The sequence below is a fragment of the Arvicola amphibius genome, chromosome 10 (assembly GCF_903992535.2).
Source record: "Arvicola amphibius chromosome 10, mArvAmp1.2, whole genome shotgun sequence".
Classification (NCBI taxonomy): Eukaryota; Metazoa; Chordata; class Mammalia; order Rodentia; family Cricetidae; genus Arvicola; species Arvicola amphibius.
The window spans coordinates 106,102,825-106,127,760 of record NC_052056.1 but is presented as its reverse complement, the minus strand read 5'-3'; the positions used below and the strand labels follow the sequence as shown (position 1 = coordinate 106,127,760).

General features: G+C 40.1%; 1 protein-coding gene across 4 annotated transcripts in view; it reads right to left on the bottom strand.

The window, feature by feature from the left end:
• N4bp2l2 (NEDD4 binding protein 2 like 2) overlaps positions 1-19,980 on the bottom strand; it is a 72,316-nt gene extending 52,336 nt beyond the window's left edge. For 2 of the 4 annotated variants that reach the window (XR_006020901.1, XM_038346312.1), the window contains exons 1-5: positions 19,526-19,698; positions 17,164-18,374; positions 6,808-6,932; positions 3,091-3,179; positions 2,621-2,697 (exon numbers count right to left, since the gene is read on the bottom strand). Coding sequence is in view for 3 of the 4 variants with exons in the window: in XM_038346312.1 (XP_038202240.1) it covers positions 2,621-2,697; positions 3,091-3,179; positions 6,808-6,932; positions 17,164-18,374 (1,502 nt within the window). In the remaining variant the exon portion in view is untranslated. Of the gene's footprint in view, positions 1-2,620; positions 2,698-3,090; positions 3,180-6,807; positions 6,933-17,163; positions 18,375-19,309; positions 19,426-19,525; positions 19,699-19,844 lie in introns of those variants that run through there. The other 2 variants (XM_038346311.1, XM_038346313.1) reach the window with 2 other exon arrangements.
• Positions 19,981-24,936: the final 4,956 nt, after the last annotated feature.

Genomic DNA, 24,936 nt, shown 5'->3' with positions numbered 1-24,936 from the left:
AGTAAGAGATTAGCAGGTCAAAAAACAACCAAAACCAAAACCAAAACCACCTCCCCTCAAATTCCCCCAAAAGACTCATAAAACTGCTGCTGAGGAGCCAGTCACATTCTCACAAAGGTGACAGCTAAGTGTGTCATGTAAAGCCCCTCCCTGTTCAGTTTTAGTTTCCCTAGTGCTGGGATTACAGGCTTATGTCACCAAGTACAGCTCTTCCTATACTTTTCTTTATGTGAGTTTGGGACAAGAAAAGTGATTTAAAAACTGTTCTTGACACTCAGGCCTTCAGACAGTTTATTTATTCTCATTGTTTCCTATAATATGACTCTGACTCTGCCAGACTACAAGACAACACACAGGAACAGGCTTTATATCCGTGGTATTGTTCTTACTTTACTAACTCATTTTTCCTAGAAATAGGCCACAAAAACATCTAAAAATAGAACAATAACAACAGAGACAGAAGGGAAAAATAGAACAGATTCAAGGTTAAAAATTGGCAGGAAATGGGCTAGGGGAATTTATCAGTGTTAAGATTACTATTATGGCATGCTTGAAACCCTGGGTTCAATCCCCAGCACAAAAAATAAAATATGAGCCGGGCGGTGGTGGCGCACGCCTTTAATCCCAGCACTCGGGAGGCAGAGGCAGGCGGATCTCTGAGTTCGAGGCCAGCCTGGTCTACAAGTGCTAGGTCCAGGACAGGCTCTAAAAAAGCTGCAGAGAAACCCTGTCTTGAAAAACCAAAAAAAAAAAAGAAAAAAAAAAGAAAAAAAAAATAAAATATGACTAAATCCACAAGATGCCAACATCAGTGATCTGATTCTACCCAACTCCTCCAAAATTCAAATTATGCTACATACCAGTTAAAATAAAGTGGACTGTTAACTTAGATTAAAAAATTATTTCAGTGGCCATGGTGGTGCACATTTAGAAGACAAGGGTAGGTGGATCATTGTGTTTGAGGCTAGCCTGGTCTACATAGTGAGTTCCAGGACAGGCAAAGCTACATAGTGAGAACCTGTTTCAAACAGAACAAAGCAAGCAAGCAAGCAAGCAGGCAAGCAAGCAAACGAATTATTAAGTTACAAGTCTCTCAAACATAAATGAAGCCTTAATTACAGGACAATTTAATCACTCAGCCATTTTTATACCATGATTCAACTATCTTTAGCTTTAAATTTCCAATTAAGGGCTAGGTAGTCATGGCTGTTACACAGAGAAACCCTGTCTCGTAATACAAAAACAAAAAAAATTCCATTTAAATTTACACTCTTCCATCTTGAGTGTAACATACATAATTTGGTAGGCAAACAATGCCAATCAGATATTACCATCACATAGCACAAAAATCACAAAGAGTAGTCAAAGAAATGAAAGATGGGGAAATAAGTGATTTGGGCCCTACAAACAGAATAGCCTGAAGACTGGGGATGCAGGCAGAATGTGATTACAGTGTGCACACTAGGGCTCTATCAACAGCACCAGAAAACAAAAACAGTTTAAGAAAGAGGGGCAAACTTTGATGGAAGATAAAGAGTGAAAAAGTCATTTAAAAAGGGAGTGGCATTTATATAATTCTATGAGTAAACTGAAATCACTGAACTGTTTATTTCAAATGGGTAAGTTGTAAGCTATGTGAATGATACCTCAACAAAATTATTACTAAGAAGAGAGTGAACCAAGATAGGGAAAGCAGAGTGGCAAGACAAGTAGTGGGTGAAGGAAGAAAAGGGCACTGGCGAACACGAAAGAACCAGGCTCCAAGTCCCAATCTAGTCTCTCACAAGGCTCTCATTCTGAAGTCTAGAAAGATCCAAAGAGTACTTGCCTCGCATATATCAAACTCTGGACTTATTTTCTCAATATGATGTAAACAAAACAAAACAAAACCTCCAAACAAGTCAGAAACAAACTCACAAACCCTAAGTCTTCCTGACAGGAAACCTTATCCATTCACAGAAACCAGTGCAGCAGAAATGTTAAGATGTCTGAAATGACATATTGCCACAAACTCCAATGAGATAATAAAACAAGCTAAATGCATCACCCTAGAAAAAGAAAAAAAAAAAAGGAATTCCCAAATACTGTGATTCTAAGGCTCTTGGGATGGAATTATAGAAAGATGAAAACACAAGACACAAAGCTGGTGAGGGGCCCTCCAATAAGGACACAATGTGGGATGAGGAGAAGTTCTAATGTCACATCACCCCAGTCAATAAACTTAATAAAGGAATTCACATTAAGAAAAAGAACCAAGGCCGGGCGGTGGTGGCGCACGCCTTTAATCCCAGCACTCAGGAGGCAGAGGCAGGCGGATCTCTGTGAGTTCGAGGCCAGCCTGGTCTACAAGAGCTAGTTCCAGGACAGGCTCCAAAGCCACAGAGAAACTCTGTCTCGAAAAACCAAAAAAAAAAAAAAAAAAAAAAAAAAAAAAAAGAAAAAAAGAAAAAGAACCAAGCACATTTAGTAAAAGGCAGTTATGAATTTTGACAAGGCAAAGCTTGTTCCTCTTAAAAAAACAAACAGCCCCTGCTCAAAGCTGACAAGATAAGCCAGAAAAAAACCAAACACAAAGACAAATTAAAGAAAGATAAGGATTCAATAAAAATGAGGCTCTTACTTTTCTAATTCTTCAGGATCAAACTTCCACCAAGTTTCCGGTTCATGAAACTCTACTCTGTATCCTTTTCCTATGGCCTACATCGGGGAGGGAGAAGACAAAACCCAGAGAACAATTTTTAAGAAAAAGAAGACACACAGATATAAGTTTCATCTGACAAAAGGGCACTCAACCAAGAAAAATGCTTCTTGGTAAAATATGGCTTAGAAAAATGTTAAGACTATGTAATAGAATGAATTCCAATTACTATCTTCAAGTTCAGGAGTAACTCAGAAGAAAAGCACATTCAACCATCATAAACACCATTCCCAATTTTTAAACTAAAAAAGAAAAGACAAAAAAAAAAAAAAAACCAACAAAACTATTTAGAAAACAAGGGGAAAATGTCTAATAATAAAGATCAAATAGACCAAAGTTTCAGAAAATGAAAGTTAAAAATAAAAGGACAAAGCCTGCATGCCATTATTTACCATTTCCACATATGGTTTCATTTCCCAGGCTTGTGTATTAGTGTTGTCTATTATAACTGGAGATCTCCCCTGATCAATAGCTTGTTTTGCTGAAAGAAAAACAAATAAAATTTAAATATTTGGTATTAAGAAATACATCTGTTCGTTTAAAACAAAAATTGTAGTATCTTTTCAGTAAATGCCACGAAATACAAGACATATACCAGACATAAAATACAAGATATTTTCTGGACTGGAAGCTGGTTTTAACAAAACAAACAAACAATCAAACCCCAATAAATTGCAAAAATACATCTTGAAACTTGTTTGTTCACTTACAGCTAATGAAGCTTTCAGTCTAGACCCAATTTTCATTAACAGGAAATATAGATGATAAATGACATAGTACAAGAAGCAAAAATTTGCTTACACAGAAAGAAATTTTTAAATGAAAAGTGTAACAAAACACTGAGGCAATAAGGTTAATCTTTTATAGGTCAAAACAGTAAGTTTTCCTGTAATATAAAAGTTATGTGAGAGACATGGCTCAGACAGAAAACTGCTTGCCATGCAAGCCTAAAAACCCAAGCCCATTCCCTAGAACCTACATTAAAAAGCGTGGCAATGGTACATACTTATAGTTTCAGAACTCTTACAGCAAGATGGAGGCAGAGATAGGAAAACAAGCCTAAACCTTACAGTTCAGCTAGCCCGGAGTACAGTGCAGCAACAGAAACAAGGGAAACTCTGACTCAAAACAAGATGGAAGGAGAGAATCACTCCTGAAAAAGCTGTTCTTTGATCTACACATACTGTGCACAAATGCTCTCACATACACAAACATATACACAATAAATAAAGATGGAGAGAAGAGAGAGAGAGAGACAGACAGACAGAGAAAGGGAACGTTAAGTGGTGGTTCTGAATGTTAGTATAAAAGAAAGGCATTACCCACAAGTAAAATTTTATATATCAAGTAGCTCAATACCACAGTTCAGCTGTTTTTTGGAGACTTCCTAGAATCCTGATTCTCAAATATGTGACTGATGAGAATGCAACTTGAACTCTATAGAGTCATCTCTTGACCATGAGGGAAGAATCCCCTCACAGTGAGCCATTTGTTAATGACAGCAGTATATGTATACCTCTGGGATAGTAGACAAGAAAATTAACTTCAGAAAAATTATCAAAGTTGAGTGTAAAGATGGAAAGTTTTTCAATATACAGGATTTAAACCACTAATTCAACATAATGCAATGAGGCATGTCCAACTTGCATTTCATGGACCACATGTGGCTGAGAATCGTCAGGGTTTGTGGCTCAATTCAAAATTTTAAACTCAAAAAACCATGAGATTTACTTTTCGCAAGTTTGGGGTTTTTTTTTGGGGGGGGGGTAACTAGACTGAACAGTTCTCAAGACTGAACATTGCAGAGAACAGGGTTGCATTGCAATGTCAAAGGATTGGATGTACCTATTTATGGTGTGAAGGGGGAATGTCCCCCATGGGCTCACATATTCAAACAAATCAATCCCCTACTGGTAGTAACACCATTCTGGAAGGCTGAGGTACCGTTATGAGGTGGGGCAAGGCTGGAGGAAATGGGTCCTTTAACTTCTACAGTAGATACTCTGTGACCAGCTGCATTGTGTTCCTGTGAGGCCTTCCCTGCCACATATCCCTTCTTAAACTGTGAGCCAAAATAAAACTGTCTTTAAATTGCTTCTTGCTGGGTACTGGGTCTCAGCACCAAGGAGTATCAATAAGTAGGTTTAAGAATAGCAGATCCGCCTGGAGAGATGGCTCAGAGGTTAAGAGCATTGCCTGCTCTTCCAAAGGTCCTGAGTTCAATTCCCAGCAACCACATGGTGGCTCACAACCATCTGTAATGGGGTCTTGTGCCTTCTTCTGGCCTACAGGCATACACACAGACAGAATATTGTATACATAATAAATAAATAAATAAAAATATGGAGCCGTGAGGTAGACAGCGCTTCCAAGCTGCCTCCCTTAGTTGGGAGAAAGAATGGTCTGAGAGCAGGGGTTCTTAACCTGTGGGTCGCGATCCCTTGAGGGTCAAATACGCTTTCACAGGGTTTGCCTAAGACTGCTGGAAATACCAGATATTTACATTAGCCGGGCGGTGGTGGCACACGCCTTTAATCCCAGCACTCAGGAGGCAGAGGCAGGCGGATCTCTGTGAGTTCGAGGCCAGCCTGGTCTACAAGAGCTAGTTCCAGGACAGGCTCCAAAGCCACAGAGAAACCCTGTCTCGGAAAAAAAAAAAAAAAAAAGAAAGAAAGAAAGAAAGAAAGAAAGAAAGAAAGAAAGAAAGAAAGAAAGAAAAAAGAATGGCAGATCCTAGAGACTAGTTAATACTTTACTCACTGAGCCATGTTGTTAACCCAAAAGAATTTTTTTCTCCTTAAATGATTTATTTTCATTTTATGTGCGTTTGTGTTTTGCCTACATGTCTCTGTATGAGGGTGTGAAATCACTTGGAGATGGATTGCAGACAGCTGTGAGCTGTCATGTGGGTGCTGGGAACTGAACCCTGGTCCTCTGGCAGAACAGGCAGTGTTCTTAACCACTGAGCTGTCTCTCCAGCCCCCAAAAGTAGGTTTCTTTAAAAAATATTTATTTATTTATTTATTATGTATACAATATTTTGTCTGTGTGTATCCAAAAGTAGGTTTTTAAAAGTAATTTAGAGCAAATGTCATTTTAGATAGTTCTAGATCTAAATGAACACACACACACACACACACACACACACACACACAAAAAAACCTGGAGCTAGAGAGATGGCTCATCTGTTATGAGAACTCACTGCTCTTCTGGGGGATTCAGGTGTAAGTCCCTGCATCCACGTGGTGGTTTACAATTGCTTGTAACTCCAGTTACAGGGATCTATATCCAAGTAAAACACCTTTATACATCAAAAATATTTTTAATGAAAATATTTTAAAGGCCCACTTTTATTGGTTTGTTTTTTCGAGACAGGGTTTCTCTGTGTAACAACCCTTGCTGTCCTAGTATATATATAGACCAGGCTGTGCTTGAACAAACAGAGATCCGCCTGCCTCTGCCTCCCAAGTGCTGGGATTAAAGGTGTGCGTGACTGCTCTGCAAAGGTCCAGTTTTTAGTTCTCATTCTAAACCAAACTGAAGCAGAATTCCTAGGGCTTAGCCCCAAGGTCGAATCCTTTTTTAAAGAAGGGGCGGATTCCCACCTGATTCAAATGGTCTATCAGGATTGAGACCACTATTTATCATGGAAAGAAACTGACCCATGTGTTCTAAAACTGAAGTATTTGATAAAGTTCTTATAACATAGTACCAATGAGGAAAACTAATACAGGCATTTTATTAAGATTTAAAGACATTAGCATCATATGGGGTGCAAACGGCTTTCAGAATACAAAACAAAAGTATCAGAGCTCTTAAAATTATTCATAAAGTGTAAAAAAGAAAGCGTATTAAAGTGTCCCCCACCTGTATTTTATCAGCTTATACTGGTATACTGTCTACAGTTCATCCCACTTTATCTAAGTTCACCGATTCTACAATCTTACCTGAGATGGCAAATATAATTACTATCATGTCTTACATTAGAAGAAATTGGACTCCGGGTTATTAACAGTCTGTCAAAAGTCTCAGCCAGTAAAAGTCTAAGTCAAAATAAAACCCAGGTATGACTCAATACTCCATCCCAGGAGTCTTGGCCCAAAACAAACCTCTGCTCTGGTTCCAGTCATGGGCATCACCAAGTTGATTAACATTGTACCTGTACCCATCTTGATGATGAAAATAGTCATCAGTGCTGAACACGATGCCATCGCGACTCTGACCAAGCAGAATTCTGTTAACAAAAGAAACCATAAGATCTATGACTAGATAAAGGAACCACGGGACAAGTTAGCACTGGACACCTGGTATTGACTCTTTAAGGACACTGTAGGCAGAAGAGCAGAGGAGCCAATCCTTTCAGATCGTCAAGATTCTAAACATCACTTCATATTTCACTCTACCCAACTATAGATATGAAAACCTTAAGCCAGCATTTGTACTGCAACTTTAAACAACCATGCATTGCTTCCCAAATAACATCAGCTAACAATTATGCATGTTTTAGCTTTCTGTTAATTGGTATTGAATACCTAGAACTGTCTCTCTCTGGTACAAGTAACCCAAAAACCAAGAAAGATTAAGTAAGCAATCCATCTGGAAAAACCATATTTGATCCAAGACAGCTTTCACAAACTCATTTCCACTAATCACAAACATAGATGATCAACACGTGAGAGTAAGAAATAGCCTAAGACATAAGATGGCAAACAACCCGTGATTCTCCAAAGTACAATAAATTTTAGAGATTGGTACATTAAATCACTGTACACTGAACAAAAATTTCTCAGATCAATAATAAGTAGACTCTGCTTTGAAAAAAAAGATACCATCTTACAATGATATACAGTAAGTGGGGAAACGAAGACAGAAAGACAAACAGTAGAAAGTGAAAAGAATTCAGAATCCTAGACTACCAGTTCTAATCTACCATTTTAGCTATTCCATCACAGTATTTTTTCATAAACAACAAAAAAAAGGAAACCAAATCCACTCTACTTACCTTGGCCGGTACAAGTAATTTACATGACATAAACTGAAAGGACAGAGTGTTACTTTTATAATTATAGATGTTCCCTGGTATTAGAAAGGGAGACACCAGCCTGTGGTGGTGGCACTCAAGAAACAAGTGGATCTCTGTGAATTTGAGGTCAGCCTGGTCTACAGAGCAAGTTCCAGCACAGGCTCCAAAGCTACACAGAGAAACCCTGCCCCGAAAAACCAAAAATAAATAAATACTCCAATTATGTGAGTTTATATATGTGCTGTTTCTAGGTCAGAAAATTAGAAAAGGATCATGAGAAGACAGAGATCTTAAGGGAGGGAGAGGGGGGAAAAAGTACCATAATACCTGTGAAAAGGAAGCAGAACTATGAGGTGATTGGCTGCGCTTCCCCTTCAACTTAAAAAAAAAACTACAGGGCTGGAGAGATGGCTCAGCGGTTAAGAGCACTGCTTGCTCTTCCAGAGGTCTTGAGTTCAAATCCCAGCAACCACATGGTGGCTCACAACCATCTGTAATGAGGTCTGGTGCCCTCTTCTGGCCTGCAGACATATATTGTATACATAATAAATAAATGAATAAATATTAAAAAAAAAAAAACTACAAAAGATTTTGTGAATGGAAGAAAAATTAAAGAGTTAAATGACGGAGTTGCAGAGACAGTTCAGTTGTTAAGACCTGTCAGTGCTCTTGCAGAAGGCTCAGGTTCAATTCCCAGGACCCACATGTCAGCTGACAACTATGTATGAGTCCAGTTCCAGGGAACCCAATGCCTTTTTCTGACCTCCAAGGGCACCAGGCATGCTCACACAGGCAAAACACTTAACACATAAAAAATTTTAAAATCTAAAAAAAATTTTTAATTAAAATATTAGCATTCTAAACCAGAGCTCAATCACCCAAAAAGATTTTGATTGTAACTTATCATATAATAACTAATTATACTAAACAGTACCAGAATCCAGACTGTCATCATTCCTAAAGTCATACTTTTATTTGGTTCTGTAACCAACTGGTAGTTTTGAAGATGCTAATAATACCATTGTGCTTAAGAAATGGTTTCAGGGGGGCTGGAGAGATGGCTCAGAGGTTAAGAGCATTGCCTGCTCTTCCAAAGGTCCTGAGTTCAATTCCCAGCAACCACATGGTGGCTTACGACCATCTGTAAAGGGGTCTGGTGCCCTCTTCTGGCCTGCAGATATACACACAGACAGAATATTGTATACACAATAAATAAATTAATATAAAAAAAAGAAATGGTTTCAGTTCTCCAAGTTAAAAGAACAGGAAAACAGTAGTCCACTTTTATCATTAAACTAATATAACAGAAAAACATGAACAATCTCCCTGAAGACTTTTCTAAATCTATAAATCATGAGTAACTGTTGAGCCTGACAAGACATTTTCTTCCCAGACAACAGGAAGTATGCATGCATCCTTTTCAAACTACACAACTATCTCAGGTTATGAAACTCAGAGCTTCAGAAAATTCAAAAAGTGCTCATGAACCTAGGGGAATGGACACTCTTATCAAGCATCTGAACAAAAAATAAGAGCAGTAATTTTAAAATTCTTATATTAGGAATTATCGGGTCTTCTAAATGGAGTCTCAAAATGCTAATATCTTGGAACTTAGTAAATCAAACAATTAAGCACTATCAGCGGCCATCTGAGTCACAAGTTTCTCAAAAGAGCAATCTTTTGAGAACTTACCATGACTCACATATATATATGATCACATTCAATTCGCAAAACCCTGACAATCTGGTATTGAACAAGTCCAGGAAAGAAGATAAATACAGAAGTTCAGCCAGTGGAGTTTAATATGCAGCAAGGAGCAAGGGTTACGAAATGAAATTCTCAGTGCTGGACACAGGATACCTCTGACTCCCAAAGCTATGGCCTACAATGATCCTGGTACAATCTCCTCCCCAAGACGGTTCTGAATGAATTTACTCCTAGCTTTAAAGGTGGATCTCTAAGTTTCAGGGCAGTCATGATATCTACACAGTAAGTTTTAAAGAGTTCTAGGCCAGACAGGGCTAGTAACCTAAACAACTAAAACAAACAATCTAAGCGAACCAGGCACAGGCTGAGTCCAAGTGCTTCAGGACCTACCTAATTTTCTTAGGTAAAACACAAGGCACTTAAGACCAGACTAGAGACAGGTATCTCCTGAGTTCAACTAAGACCATTCTCTTCCAAAGAAAGATAGGAATAAAAATCTCATCACTTTCAAACAGTGCTTCTAATCCCTACAGTTACTATAACTATAGGATCCGAAAACAACCAGAGCTCATTAGCTTGCAGTTTTGAAGGTTAGCAGTCCAAAATCCCTTCTACTAACCTGTCTTTCCCTATGTTCTAGAGAATGTTGTCCTTTCTAGTTTCTGCAGGTTAGGCACACTCATTATCTTGGTTTGTGGGGCCTTTGACCATTAGTACAAAGAGAGCAATGTGGGGTCTTCTCTCCTCTCTGATCTCTGCTTCTTATGTTTCTATCTGTGACCTTCCTTCCTGCCACCTTCATATTAAGAAGCTTGTGATTACACTGGGCCCTCACAGGATAATTACATCATCTCAAATATTTAGCCTCAAGCACCCTTTACCTCAGAAAGTAACACACACAGCACTTACCACCCTAAATGGTTTAAATAAAAATGTTAACACCAGCCAGGTGGTTTAATCCCAGTGAAGCAGGTGGATCTCTGTGAGTTCAAGGTCAGCCTGGTCTACAAAGGGAGTTCCAGGGCAGCCAGAGCTAAAGAGAAACCTTGTCTGGAAAAAAACAAAATCAACCCCCCCACACAACACACACACACACACACACACACACAAACACCAAAAGCTGTTTTTTCAAGTTCTTTTTATTTCCTAGATGGTAAATTACTAGGTACTTTTAGCAGCTCTTTACTCTTTATTTATTATGTATACACCGTTCTGCCAGAAGAGGGCACCAGATCTCATTATAGATGGTTGTGAGCACCATGTGGTTGCTGGGAATTGAACTCTAGACCTCTTGAAAAGCAACCATGGCCCTGAACCTGAGTCATTTTTTTCAGCCATTGCTCTTTACTCTTTAGCGACATTTAGTGTGTGTGTGTGTGTGTGTGTGTGTGTGTGTGTGTGTTGGGGAAGGCACACATGGCATGTGAGTTCCAGGGATCAAATTCCGGTCATCATGTTTGATAGCAGGTGCGATATTGTTACATTTCTTCAGTCCATATTTTGTCTAGATATTTTTTTAAAAGATTTGTTTTATGTATATGAGGGCTCTATCTGCATGCAAGCCTTTATGCCAGAAGAGGGCATCATATCCCATTATAGACTGTTGTGAGCCACAACATGCGGTTGCTAGGAATTGAACTTAGGTCCTCTGGAAGAATAACCAGTGCTCTTAACCACTGAGCCGTCTCTCCAGCCCCCTTTCAAATTATTATTATTATTATTTTATTTTACTCCTTTTTCTGTTATGTAGTTATTTTTTGAATGACATAAGCCAGAAAGCAGAGTTTTAAATATTTTTCTCATAAATCTGTCAAATATATACTATTACCATTGCTGAACATTTTCCCAACTATTCTAAAATACCAGTTTACAACACAACAAGCAAGTATGCAGCATTTACATTGTATTGGTATTTTAAGGAATTCAGAGATCATTTAAGTACAATGTGGGAATAAATGTATAAGGCATATACAACAAGCACCTAAGAATCAAAGAAGTTTGATACCTGTACAGGAGCCGACAACCAACTCACCTAAGTACTAAGGGACAACGGCATAGCCTCATGCTTTAGAATCCTCAGCAAAAGCTAGACATGGTGTTGCAAGCAGGAAATTGACAAGCTTTAGCACACCCTGTACTACATAGTGAGACTTTGAATGAATGAATGAAGTCATCATCAAATGTCTAGGGCACTCATCATGTTGGAGAGTGTATGGCTGGAAAAAATAGGCAAGTTTTGAAGTTACCTCTTCAAGTCTAAAGTTCTAGTTCTAGCACTTTTAAGAGATGGCACGAAGTTAAGTTTACAAACCATTCTGAATCCTCACTTGTATAATTATTATCTGTCTCCTCTCAGGGCAGTAGCTCTGCAGATGGACACTGGACAAACTACAGCCGCTGCTGCCAAGCTTGGTTCTCTACTCACAGTACTGAATAAATTTGAAATACAAAACATATGTTGTACAATTTCTACTTAATTGTTATAATTTACCTTAAAAATACTTTATAGCACAGATAATCAGACCATTTGGATGATTTAATCTATAGTCTAAGCAGTTGCCTAATCAGAGAAATTATATCCCTTGCTAGCTAAGCAAGGACTAGTCTCCAAATGTGGAGTACAAGCTGTTACAAATGTTTCAACCTCCTTTTATCTGATAATTGCCACACATTTTGTTGATGAGATTGATGGCTTGTTTCTGAAAATACACTCACACATGAAATCAACAGAGTAAAAGATATTAAATAGATAACATATTTTAAACCCATTCCTTTTTCCCTTACATGATTTAGTAAAAGAACTTTGATCAATAGTCTACCTTCTGAAAAAGAATCAATCAAACAAACAAAAACCCACTCAAGACTTTGGTCCCTAAATGGTTCTATGTCCAAACACTGGGTCAGAGCACTCTGTTTGGCTAAGGACAACTACAATAGTAACAAAATTCTAATTTCAAATGTCCTTAAATTCTGTCTCAAATGAACCTACAGAAGTGCTGTCCGGTAGCCTGGAAGGGCAGAACCTCCACTTTAACACACCTACAATGGTTGTATGAAATGTGTTTCTCTTGCTTAGCTCTAAGTATTTAAAGTCAGTATCTATTAGAATTCAGTCTAATACTTTCATTAAAAGATAGTCGCAAGGCAGGTGTAGCGATTCATACCAATAATCCCAGCACTCAGAGGATCCTAAATTTGAGGCTAGCCTCTGCTACAGGGCAAATTTCAGGCAAGCCTGGGATTCCTTGAAAGACCCTTTGTCAAAAGACCAGAGGTTAGGGATGAAGCTCAGCAAGAGAATGCTTGCACAGCATGCACAAAGCTCAGGTTCTATCCCAGCAGCCCCTGCAAGCAAATAGTAATAATAATAAAAATTTGCCTTCTTATAACCAAAATGGCTTAGGCCAATGATTAAAAAGATAATGCTATATAGCTTATACTGAAAACAAAGTAGTAAAGGTAAAAGCTATATAAATTCAGAAGTTACTAAGGACACAAAAGATAAATAAAAGTCTCAAAATGATAAGGTACATTGGATTTTCCAATTTTTTGTATTTATTGAGGTTTGTTTTGTTACCGAGTATGTGGTCAATTTTTGAGAAGGTTCCATGAGGTGCTGAGAAGAAGGTATATTCTTTTGTGTTTAGGTGGAATGTTCTATAGATGTCTGTTAAGTCCATTTGAGTCATAACATCTGTTAGTTCTCTTATTTCTCTGATCATTTTTTGTCTGACTGACCTGTCCAGTGGGGAGAGGGGAGTGTTGAAGTCTCCCACTATTAGTGTGTGGGGTTTAATATATGATTTAAGCTTTAGAAGTGTTTGACATATGAGGGTGCCCTTGTATTTGGGGCATAGATGCTCAGTATTGAAAATTCCTCTTGATGGATTTTTCCTGTGACTAATATAAAATGTCCTTCTTTGTCTCTTTTGACTGATTATAGCTTTAAGTCTATTTTGTTAGATATTAGGATAGCTACACCCACTTGTTTCTTAGGTCCATTTGATTGGCCAAAATCAAAAACACTGATTGTGGGGAAAAGGGAACACTTCTGCATTGCTGGTGGGAATGCAAGTGGTACAATCCCTTTGGATGTCAGTGTGGCGATTTCTCAGAAAATTAGGAAGCAATTTTCCTCAAGACCCAGCCAGTAATACCACTTTTGGGTATATATCCAAAGGATGCTCAATTGTGCCACAAGGACATGTGCTCAACTATGTTCATAGCAGCTTTATCATAGCCAGAACCTGGAAACCTAAATGCCCTTCGACTGAAGAATGGATAAGGAAAATGTGGTTCATTTACACAATGGAGTACTACACAGCAGAAAAAAATGACAGCTTGAATTTTGCAAGAAAATGGATGGAGCTAGAAACCATTATTTTGAGTGAGGTAACCCAGACAGAAAGACAATTATCACATGTACTCACTCATAGGTGGTTTTTAAACATAAAGCAAAGAAAAGCAGCCTACAAACCACAATCCCAGAGAACTTAGATAACAATGCGGACACTAAGAGAGACTTACATAGATCTAATCTACATGGGAAGTAGAAAGAAGAAAAAGACAAGATCTCCTGAGTAAATTGGGAGCATGGGGACCTTGTGGGAGGATTGAAAGGGGAGGGGAGAAGCAGGGAAGGGAGCAGAGAAAAATGCAGAGCTCAATAAATTTAAAAAAAGGTGTGTGTCACCACAGCCAGGTCCCACATTTTATAAAAAGGAATTAACTTCTTGCTAGAAAAAAAATGTTATGGTGTATGCCTACAATCCCAACACTTGGGAAGCTGAAGCACCAGAGAGCATTAGTTCCAGAAAAACCAGAGCTTCTCAGTGGGTTACAGGACATGCTAGACTATACAGTAAATTCCAGATTAGCTCAATGTCTCAAAAGGAAGAAAACAAAAAGGAGGCATTTAAAGCAGCCTTAAATAAGCCACCGTACATGAGCAAATACAAACAGGCGCAGAGGTGGTGAAATAAGGACTAAACTAAGAAGAATGGGGCCAATACCAAACATAAACTAATTTAGTTCTCCAAATGAGCAGCGTTCTGAGCAATTCTTTACTCTTGGCTTTCTTCAAACCTTGTTTTGAAAGCTAACACCACTTTCTCACCATAAGAGTATATGGTTTTACATTCGATGCCAAATAACCCAAGGATTAATGAAGGGGTCAAGTCAGGTGTGGTGGCACACACCTTTAATCCCAGCACTTGGGAGAGTTTGAGATCAACCTAGCCTATAATGAGGGCAGCTAGGGTTACATAGAAACCCTGTCTCAAAAAACCAAAACCAAACCAAATACCACCCCCAAAATCTACAAGAAGGGGAGGCTGTCTTCATTAAACAACATCCATCAATCTAAAGAGGTACTTGTGTGTCTGTGTGTGTTTTCTTATCTGTTTTAACCAAACTCCGTGAAGGGAAGAATCTCACACAGAGGAACATATGGAGTAGATACTAAAAATGAAGGCTGGGACACTGAGACGTACACACGTAAGTATAGTAGTAGATGGATAAACAGAATTTTCAAGCCTTCTAAAAATGAAAACCTAGGGGGAAAGCACATTAGCATTTTGATCTCTTATAATATTTCAGTTCCAGGGGAGGGAGGGGTTTGATTTTTTTAAATATTTATTTATTTATTATGTATAAAATATTCTGTCTGCATGTATGCCTGCAGGCCAGAAGAGGGCGCCAGATCTCATTACAGATGGTTGTGAGCCACCATGTGGTTGCTGGGAATTGAACTCAGGACCTTTGGAAGTGCAGGCAATGCTCTTAACCACTGAGCCATCTCTCCAGCCCCAGGGGTTTGATTTTTAATAGTAGTATCTGTTAACCTCTAGGCTTTGCTCCTATAAAATGAAAAAACAATTAATTTCACAAACTTTCCTATGTCAAAGTATCTCTAAATAGAACACAAATGGCACTTGTTACTAAGTACCCACTTAGGGGAGTGGTTCTCACCTCTCCTAGAACTTGGTACCTAGCCCAGATTGGCCCTGAATCTGAGATCTTGCCTTGGCCTCCTGAATAGCTAATAATTGCTTCATCTTTCCACTCAAGTGTTCTACCTTTTCTTCAAGCAAATACCTACAGGTATAATCAATCACCTCTACCTAACCTCTCAGGTCTTTCTTTTGAGATTCTACTGCATTCCATCTAATATTCTCCAATCTGTTCTCTTAATTTTCTTTTATTTTTCTATATTCAGTTATAGCTAGTAGACCTATTTCATCCAATTTCCAAATCTCAACTGTTTTCTCCAATAATAAATCCAGAACATTGTCCGTTTGTAAGACAACAATTTCATATTTGTAAGCCTCGATTTCATATTCTCTACAAAACCTTCACAAAAATATCATGAATCAATTAACACAGCTTAAAATCTTGCTTGAAAATCTATACTATAAACTGAATATGCTTTTTTCTAGAGAAATTTTATTTATTTAGGCCATATTACAAGTAAATATAAATATCTGTAAGTTCTTCAAATACTAGTTTTCACCCAAAGATACTATTTTTTACTTTTCCTATCTAAACTACAAGAAATTTATAGTATGAGTTATTTTCCACAATTGAGAAAATTGTGACAATGCTGTCTTTAAATTGTAAAGAAACTTAGAAATCTGAACTTTTTGTAATAAAAACACCAACAGTTCTAACGTCACTTATCAGAGTGTTCAATTCAACACATTAAAAATTTAAAACTAAATAGCAATTCAGTCCCACGCAGCTGAAGAGAGATGGCTCAATGGCTAAGAGCTCTTTCAGAAGACCCAGGCTCAATTCCCAGCACTCACACTGAGGCTCACAATTATCTGTCAGTCCAGTTCCAGGGGATCTGAAGGCCTTTTCTGGCCTTGGGGAAGTGGTGCAGATACACGATACACATGTAAATTAAACATCCATACACAAAAAAATTAAATTTTTTTAAATTGCTATTCCAGCCGGGTGGTGGTGGCGCACGCCTTTAATCCCAGCACTTGGGAGGCAGAGGCAGGAGGATCTCTGTGGGTTCGAGGCCAACCTGGTCTACAAGAGCTAATTCCAGGACATGCTCCAAAGCTACAGAGAAACCCTGTCGTTAAAAAAAAAAAAAAAAAAAAAAAAACCGCTATCCCAAATAAGGTACTGACATGGCATAATGCTTAACACATTCAAGAGCCCCAACTGGTTTTTCAAATTCTAAGAAAATAAATATCCGCCATTCTATTATTAACCAGCAGCAAAACTTGCCCAACAGCATAATAAAAAAGGTACCAAAGCCCAGACAGTTTAGTACCTAGTCTAGCTTTTCTTGAATAGCCGACTTATACAGCCTAGCCAAGGTTTTTTTTGTTTGTTTTTTTTTTTGAGACCGTTTCTCTGTAACAGCCCCTTGCTATCCTGGAAATAGTTCTGCAGACCAGGCTGGCCTCGAACTCTCAGAGTTCTGCCTCCCGAGTGCTGGGGTTAATGGCGTGTGCCACCACTGCCCGTCCCTAGCCAAGTTCTTAAGTAGTATTGCTCGTTGCTGTTTGAATTATAGTATATTTTTAAAGCTCTTAAAAGAAGGTATATATATACATCAATTCTCCCTTTCCCCTAGAATACATCTTCCAAAGTATTTCCAATCAGATCAAACTCCCAAATACAGCATACAAATTTTCTACTAGGAATATGGAAATGTTTATCACTGATAACTCATTTAAGTAATGAAATCATCAAGTACTCAATATCCTTTACTTACCGAGACAACGTTGTTTTTCCAGACCCAGGGAGGCCTCGCAAAAGAATAAGTAATTTCTGCAATTTATTTAACTTCTCCTCTGGAAACCACTGGTTCACAAACCTGTCTGTTCCAGTGTGCTCTTCCATGGAAGGATCTCTCCAGCACTCTCTGATTTCACAGAAACCGTTATTCACACTTTCATCTTGTCCACTGTAGCCATCTCTAAAGGTACGGACATTGCTGCTAGTCACACCATAGTTAGTATACTCATCATTCTGTTCAAAAGTCAAACCGCTCCAGCTACCCTGACAACTGTCCATGTAACACCCACTTGGCATCTGAGAGTCATCTTGCCCATGGAAAATATTTGATGGTGGATTGAGTGGGGCATTGAATCGTTGAATATTAAAATGGTAATTAAAACTGGGAAAAGGAGGACCATGGGGTATGACAAAAGGATGTACTGACTGCCATTCAGGCCTGAAGGAAGGGAATGAAGTCTCATAAAAAGTAGGCATCAGTTGTTCGTCACAGGGACATTGGCCTGGTTCATCCTCCAAGTACCACTGGTAATCACAATGTGACTGGAGAGCATGACTGAGATCCTTCTTTGCTTCCTCGGAGTTTAAGGCATCATAGGCCTGGTCCTTAGGAATAATTTTTTCCTGGGAAGGTTCTGGCACCTCACTACTGCCTTGTGAAGCATCATTTTCTAGCTCTTCAATTTCTTTGTAAAACTGGGATAGTTCCGTGTCAATCTCCAATTTTTTGGAGTTAAATTTCTGTTTTTCTTCTCGTCTTTTGTCATCCGTACTATTCAAAGTGTCATTCTTCCTTTCTCGGCGTTTCTTTTTCTCAGGGGGTTTGTAAATTGGGCCTATAAACGCTTTACTTGTGCTATAGATTTCATCATCCTTGGAGAGCGATGGGGGCTTTCCGTCCTGCAAAGCTGGTGACTCAACACTACCTAGTTTATTATCAGGCAGCTCCTCAGGCTTCAACATATCTGGAGTTCTGGCTTTGTCTTCCTGAGGACGTCTTCTGAAGTTAATGGTGGCCACTGGGACCCTATTATTTCTGGTTTTCTCTTGGGGTTTGTGACGATCAGGACCACCTTGATGGGAGAAAGCACAACCATCTGCCGCTGACTTCAGTTTCTTACAGCACGATTCTCTTGTTAGATCTTTTCCAGGGCCCAAAAACTTAGCTTCAATTTCACTATAAGGCATCTGAGGAGTAAAGCATACAAATATTAGGTTATACTTTTTTCAAACTTAAAATTTTTCAAAGGAATTTTAGAAAAAAGAATTTTTGACATACGCAATTAATAATTACAAACTGCAATTTTATAACCACTTATTTTAAGTCATAACAATAATTTACAGGAGCCGTCTCACTGTAATACCATTCAAAAATACATGTGCACTTCATTTTTTTTCTTTTTTGGAGGCACAGAAGATGAACTCATGACCTCATGCATGCTAAACGAACACTCTACTGCAGAGCTACATCCTACCCCCTTTTTCATGCTGAAACAGCATCTCACTAAACTTGACAAGCGTGGCTTTGAATTCTCTCCATATTGCCCGGGGACGCCTTAACTGTCCACCATCCTGAATAGCTGAGATTACAGGCCCGTGCTGCCAGTCCCATCTTTAAACAGTCCATTCCAGAGTTTAAGCACCTAAGTTTAGAAACTGAGTCCCTATCTCGTGTGGATGGATGCAAAACTAGCATTTGTTTCCAAACTGGCTAAGATCACTGCATCATGAATCCCTCGCTGTTTGGAAGTAGCTTTGTCTTTTGGAGTGGAGGCTTCGGCTTCCAAGCTTCCATCATCTCCCCTTGGCATGCACACTAGACGAACTAAATTGCAGTCTTTGTAGAGCAGCCTAGGCTACACAGTTAAGCTCACGGCCAGTTTGCACTACACGAAACCCATCAATAAGTTAATTAAGGCTAAATTTCTCTTGATAAGCAGTGGCACAAACCTGTAATCTACCAATAAGCGATTTCAGGCCACTACGAGCAGACTACACAGTTGGGTTCCAAAGCATCCTGGCCTACAGAGTAACACTGTATCTACAAAACAGAATACAACTTCGCTTCTCTTGTAATTTCCTTGAACCCTTAAGAAACCCAAAACTCTCGTTTTGGTCAGTACTTCATTCACCAGCTCTTGGACTCCAAACCCAAAGCCCACAAACTAGGGCCGAAAGCAGACAGGTCATAGGAGAGCCGGAGGAAGCTCCAACTGCAGATCGAGAAAGCCATTCTCCCGGAAACAGCCCTCGCCTCACTCCCATCTTCCCGTTTCCTCACTCAAACGTCACAGACACCCGAGGAAGCGCGAGGGGTCCGCGAACACCCAGCACCCCACCTGGGCCTCAAGGCCTCCAGAGCGCCAGGCCTGGCCGGAGGCCCCACGTCTTCTCCGACCCTCAGGAAAGCAACAGGGCCCCGTCTGAACTCTACGGCGGCCTCCGACGCTGAGGTTCTCTCCGGGCTCCCCAGCTCACAGTCAGATGAAGACAAGCTAGAGTGAAAACTTAGTCGTTCGCGTCAGACGAAACCGGAAGCACCTCCCTCACCTACACTGGGGCGTCCGCTCTTCAAACCGCAGTTCTGCACGTACTTCCACCCAGACCCCCCCCCCATAAAACAAAACAAAACAAAACAACTTCCGTAAAGGTACGAACCTCCGAAAAAAATGAAAGACCGTCTCAGACGCAGCCACAAAATCGAGCTTGAGAGATGCGGGGCTGGAGCAGCTCCATACGCAAGATGGCCGCCACCACTCGGATTTCCCATGCAGAGCCGCGGGATCGCGCCAGGCATTGTGGGAATTGAAGTCCAGCGTTCTCTGCGATGCTAGTTTACCTCACGGCACCAAGACTCGGTCTTCCAGAGTCCATTGCGTGACGTATGCGCTCAATTGGCAACAAAAGGTAGGCGCCGGCTTTCCCTGGAGTGGGGAAGTTATTTAAAGAAACACCAACTTTGGCCGAAAAAGAAGCGACCGTCTCTCTGGCGTTCGCCACTAAGGAAAAAGAACAATAGTATTTGGCGCCCCCAGGTGGATACTCAAGCCACTCGCAGAGGGATAATAGTTTTCTCCCCCCCTCCAGGAAACAAAAGAACTTACATTTCAAAGGAGAAAACATTTTGTACTGCAGAGTTGGGTTACAATGGTTTCTAAGAAACGCTACCAAGTCTAATTTTGAGCTCCTGCACTTCTGTGAAAGAAAGGATAGAGTGCCTGCACGGCATAACCCTGTAACAAAGAGGTGACGCTTGGGACAAAATTATAAAGTATCTTACTTGCAGGTAAGAAAACTGTTATGTAAATGTGTGTTGAATTAAAAAATGTCTACCAACCAACCAATGACTAGCTTCAATTATGGGCCTCCCCCCCCTCTTTCTCACTGCCATTAACCTGCCCTCCCCACCCCCATGTTTCATTTGGGTCTCCACAAGGAAATCGGCTGTCTCTTCATATTTGGATAATTCTTGACTCCAACACAACACTGTTTTATAGATTAAACAGCTAAAAAGCACAAGGTAGGATATTTACATCAGAATACTTAACACCATTGTGACCCAGAGGGCTCACAATCTACCCACTTGACAAGTCTTCCTGAAACACAGATTTCCACTGCCGCCTTTGTTGCCTCATGTTTAGCTTCAGGTTATTCATTTTTTTTTTTATTTTCTTTAATAAACACTTACTTTATTTCATAGGTGTGTTTTACCTGCATGGATATATGTGCACAATGTGTGCCCCCAGTGCCCAGGGAAGCAAGAAGAGGCAGCATCTCATAGAGCCCAGGCTAACTTCAAATTCCCTATAAGCAAGGAGGCTGATGGAATTCCTGATTCTCCTGCTGGGACTACGGGCTTACATCACCATGCCCGCCCTAAGAAATGTGTGTGTGTGTGTGTGTGTGTGTGTGTGTGTGTGTGTGTGTTTTGACACTCATGTTGATATCATATCATTGTACTATCTTACATTTTGATAGCGTGTTGATTGCTTGGATTTAGAGATGGAATGAAAGGTGAAATAGCAGAAATACTTTTCTCTCATTTTTTCGCCCCCTGCATTGCTAGGGGTTGAACCCAGCACCCTGTACATGATGGGCTGGCAGTTTTCTACTGCCATATCTCCGGGCCAGTATTCAGTCACATATTTGGGTCCAGGGGATTGAACTCAGACTATCTAGGCTTAGCAGCAAGTGTGTTTATTCACTGAGCCATCTTGTCATGCCAAATAAAATTCCAAAGATGAAGCTTGCATGGACTTCTTGTGTTCGTCCATCTAGATTGTTTAAATGCCTATTTTTCATTTTTCAATGAAAAAGGTTTCGGTAGAGACCCTTGGCACTGACTGTTCTTCTAGAGGACCCAGGTTCAATTCCCAGCACCCATGTGGCAGCTCACAACTGGCTATAATTTCAGTTCCAGGGGACCTGACACCCATGGCAAAACACAAATGCACATTAAAATGAATAAATTAAAAAAGAAACCCTTTTCTAATACTTAGAAATATGCTGTGTGGTAGAAAGTTCAAGGTCAGCCAGTGGATTTGTTGTTTAGTGGGGACCTCGCTTCTGGAACATAGACTGCATATTCTAGATGTGTCTCTTCACATGACAGCAAAAGCAGCACCCTCTTCTAAATTCATGGGGGGGCATGCACACCTGTGCATGTATGTAAGCACATTCCATGACCCTGTGTCAAAGGATATTTGTCAGGAGTTGGATCCCCTTCCACCTTGCTTTGGTGCAGGATTTCTCTTGCTGCACTGCTGTTCTATGTATTCTGAGCTGGTTGGCCTGTAAGCTTCTGATTCTCCTGTCTGCATGGCCCACCTTGTTGTAGAACTGCCAGGAGTACATATGTATGCCATCTCATTCAGATTCCTATCGTGGCTTCTGGGGCAGAACTCAGGTCATCAGTCAGGTCCTGCTCTTTTCTTTTTTAAAGATTCATTCAGGCATTCATTTATTATGTATACAATATTCTGTCTTCATGTATGCCTGAGGCCAGAAGAGGGCACTAGATCTCATTAAAGATGGTTGTGAGCCACCATGTGATTGCTGGAAATTGAACTCAGGACCTCTGGAAGAGCAGCCAGTGCTCTTAATGGCTGAATCATCTCTCCAGGTCAACATGTAGCCCAGGCTGGCCTCGAACTCATGATCGTCCTGCGTCCATTTCCTTCAGCAAATCCTATCTGCGTGCGCTACCACAACTGGCCCCACAGTTCTCTTCAGAGCTCACTAATCTCATGTGGACTCTACAATAAAATTTATCGCCCTTAATATTATGAGGTGATTACGCTTTGAATATGAATGGGAGGGACACACATCTAAACCACAACAGCTCTGCCCAGAGACGAAAGGATCCAATGAACCACCAAAGCAGAGTGAGGTCTCAAGAGGCAAGTGTCATAAAGAACCCCAGAAGGGGTACTCAAGTGAGGGGACAGTACAGTTGTCACTGTTGTTGAGAGTGGTGAGTGCTACAGAAAGGTCAGAGTAAAGAGGAGAGGGTGACAAAGAAAGGCCACACTGAAGAGCGTCATCTAAAAGAGAGAAAACCCATTCACTGCATGAAGCAAAGAAAAGCTGTAACCAGTGTCGTTGCCCTGGTTGTGTCTAATCCCCATTTCTACCTTCAGTTGGGAAGAACCTGTTGGCGTATTCTAGAAGGTAACTCTTTGTTTGGCACATCAATACCTCTGCGCCCCTAGAGCCCCCTTACATCCCACCATCCCACAGCAGCTGGAAACAATGCCAGGCCATTTATGCTCCTTTAATACCCACTGGCTTTTTTTTTCCCCTTCAGAGCTAAGGATTGAACCTGGAACCTCAAGTCTGGCAGGCAAGCCGTCTACCATGAACCATATATTCCACCCCCGCTGACATCTGACATCTTTTAATATGTTTGGTATTCATAAAAGGGTATTGCTGCCCCCTTCTGTTTATGCTTATTATAGAGCACCAGAAGCTGAGAGCATCCTCTGAATATAAACACTCTTGTTTGCTTTGTTTTTTTTATTTTATTTTATTGATATTTATTGAGCTCTACGTTTTTCTCTGCTCCCCTCCCTGCCTCTCTTCTCCCCCTTTCAATCCTCGCACAAGGTCCCCATGCTTGCTCCCAACTTACTCAGGAGAGCTTGTCTTTTTCTCCTTTTTTTAAAAGATTTATTTATTATGTATACAACATTCTTTCCAATGTCTGCCTGCATGCATGCCAGAAGAGGGCACCAGATCTCATTATAAATGGCTGTGAGCCACCATGTACTTGCCAGGAATTGAACTCAAGACCTCTGGAAGAGCAGTCAGTGCTCCCAACCTCTGAGCCATCTCTCAAGCTCCTCCTTTTCTCCTTTCTACTTCCCATGTAGATTAGATCTATGTAAGTCTCTCTTAGTGTCCTCATTGTTGTCTAAGTTCTCTGGGATTGTGGTTTGTAGGCTGCCTTTCTTTGCTTTATATTTAAAAACTACCGCCGGGCGGTGGTGGCGCACGCCTTTAATCCCAGCACTCGGGAGGCAGAGGCAGGCGGATCTCTGTGAGTTCGAGACCAGCCTGGTCTACAAGAGCTAGTTCCAGGACAGGCTCCAAAGCCACAGAGAAACCCTGTCTCGAAAAACCAAAAAAAAAAAAAAAAAAAAAAAAAAAAAAAAAAAAAAAAACTACCTATGAGTGACTACATGTGATAATTGTCTTTCTGTGTCTGAGTTACCTCACTTGAATAACGTTTTCAAGCTCCATCCATTTTCCTGCAAAATTCAAGCTGTCGTTATTTTTTTCTGCTGTGTAGTACTCCATTGTGTAAATGAACCACATTTTCCTTATCCATTCTTTAGTCGAAGGGGCATTTAGGTTGTTTCCAGGGTCTGGCTATGACAAACAAAGCTGCTATGAACATAGTTGAGCACATGTCCTTGTGGCACAATTGAGCATCCTTTGGATATATACCCAAAAGTGGTATTACTGGGTCTTGAGGAAGGTTGTTTCCTAATTTTCTGAGAAATAGCCACACTGACATTCAAAGGGGCTGTACCAGCTTGCATTCCTACCAGCAATGCAGAAGTGTTCCCTTTTCCCCACAACCTCTCCAGCATAAGTTGTCATCAGTGTTTTTGATCTTGGCTATTTTTACAGGTGTTAGATGGAATCTCAGAGTTGTTTTGATTTGCATTTCTCTGGTGACTAAGGCTGTTGAACATTTCCTTAAGTGTCTTTCAGCCATTTTAGATTCCTCTGTTCAGAGTTCTCTGTTTAGGTCCGTACTCCATTTTTTTTTATTGGATTATGTGATCTTTTGGTGTCTAATTTCTTGAGTTCTTTGCATACTTTGGAGATCAGACCTTTGTCAGATGTGGGTTTAGTGAAGATCTTTTCCCATTCTGTAGGCTGTCGTTTTGTCTTGTTGACCGTGTCCTTTGCTTTACAGAAAATTTTCAGTTCCAGGAGGTCCCATTTATTAATTGTTTCTCTCAGTGTTTGTGCTGCTGGGGTTCTATTTAGGAAGTGGTTCCCTGTGCCAATGCGTTCAAGTGTACTTCCCACTTTCTCCTCTATAAGGTTCAGTATGGCTGGCTTTATGTTGAGGTTTTTGATTCATTTGGACTTGAATTTTGTGCATGGTGAAAGATGTGGGTCTATTTTCATTCTTCTACATGTTGATATCCAGTTAATGCCCGCACCAGTTGTTAAATATGCTTTCTTTTTCCCATTTGATATTTTTTGCTTCTTTATCAAAGATCAGGTGTTCAAA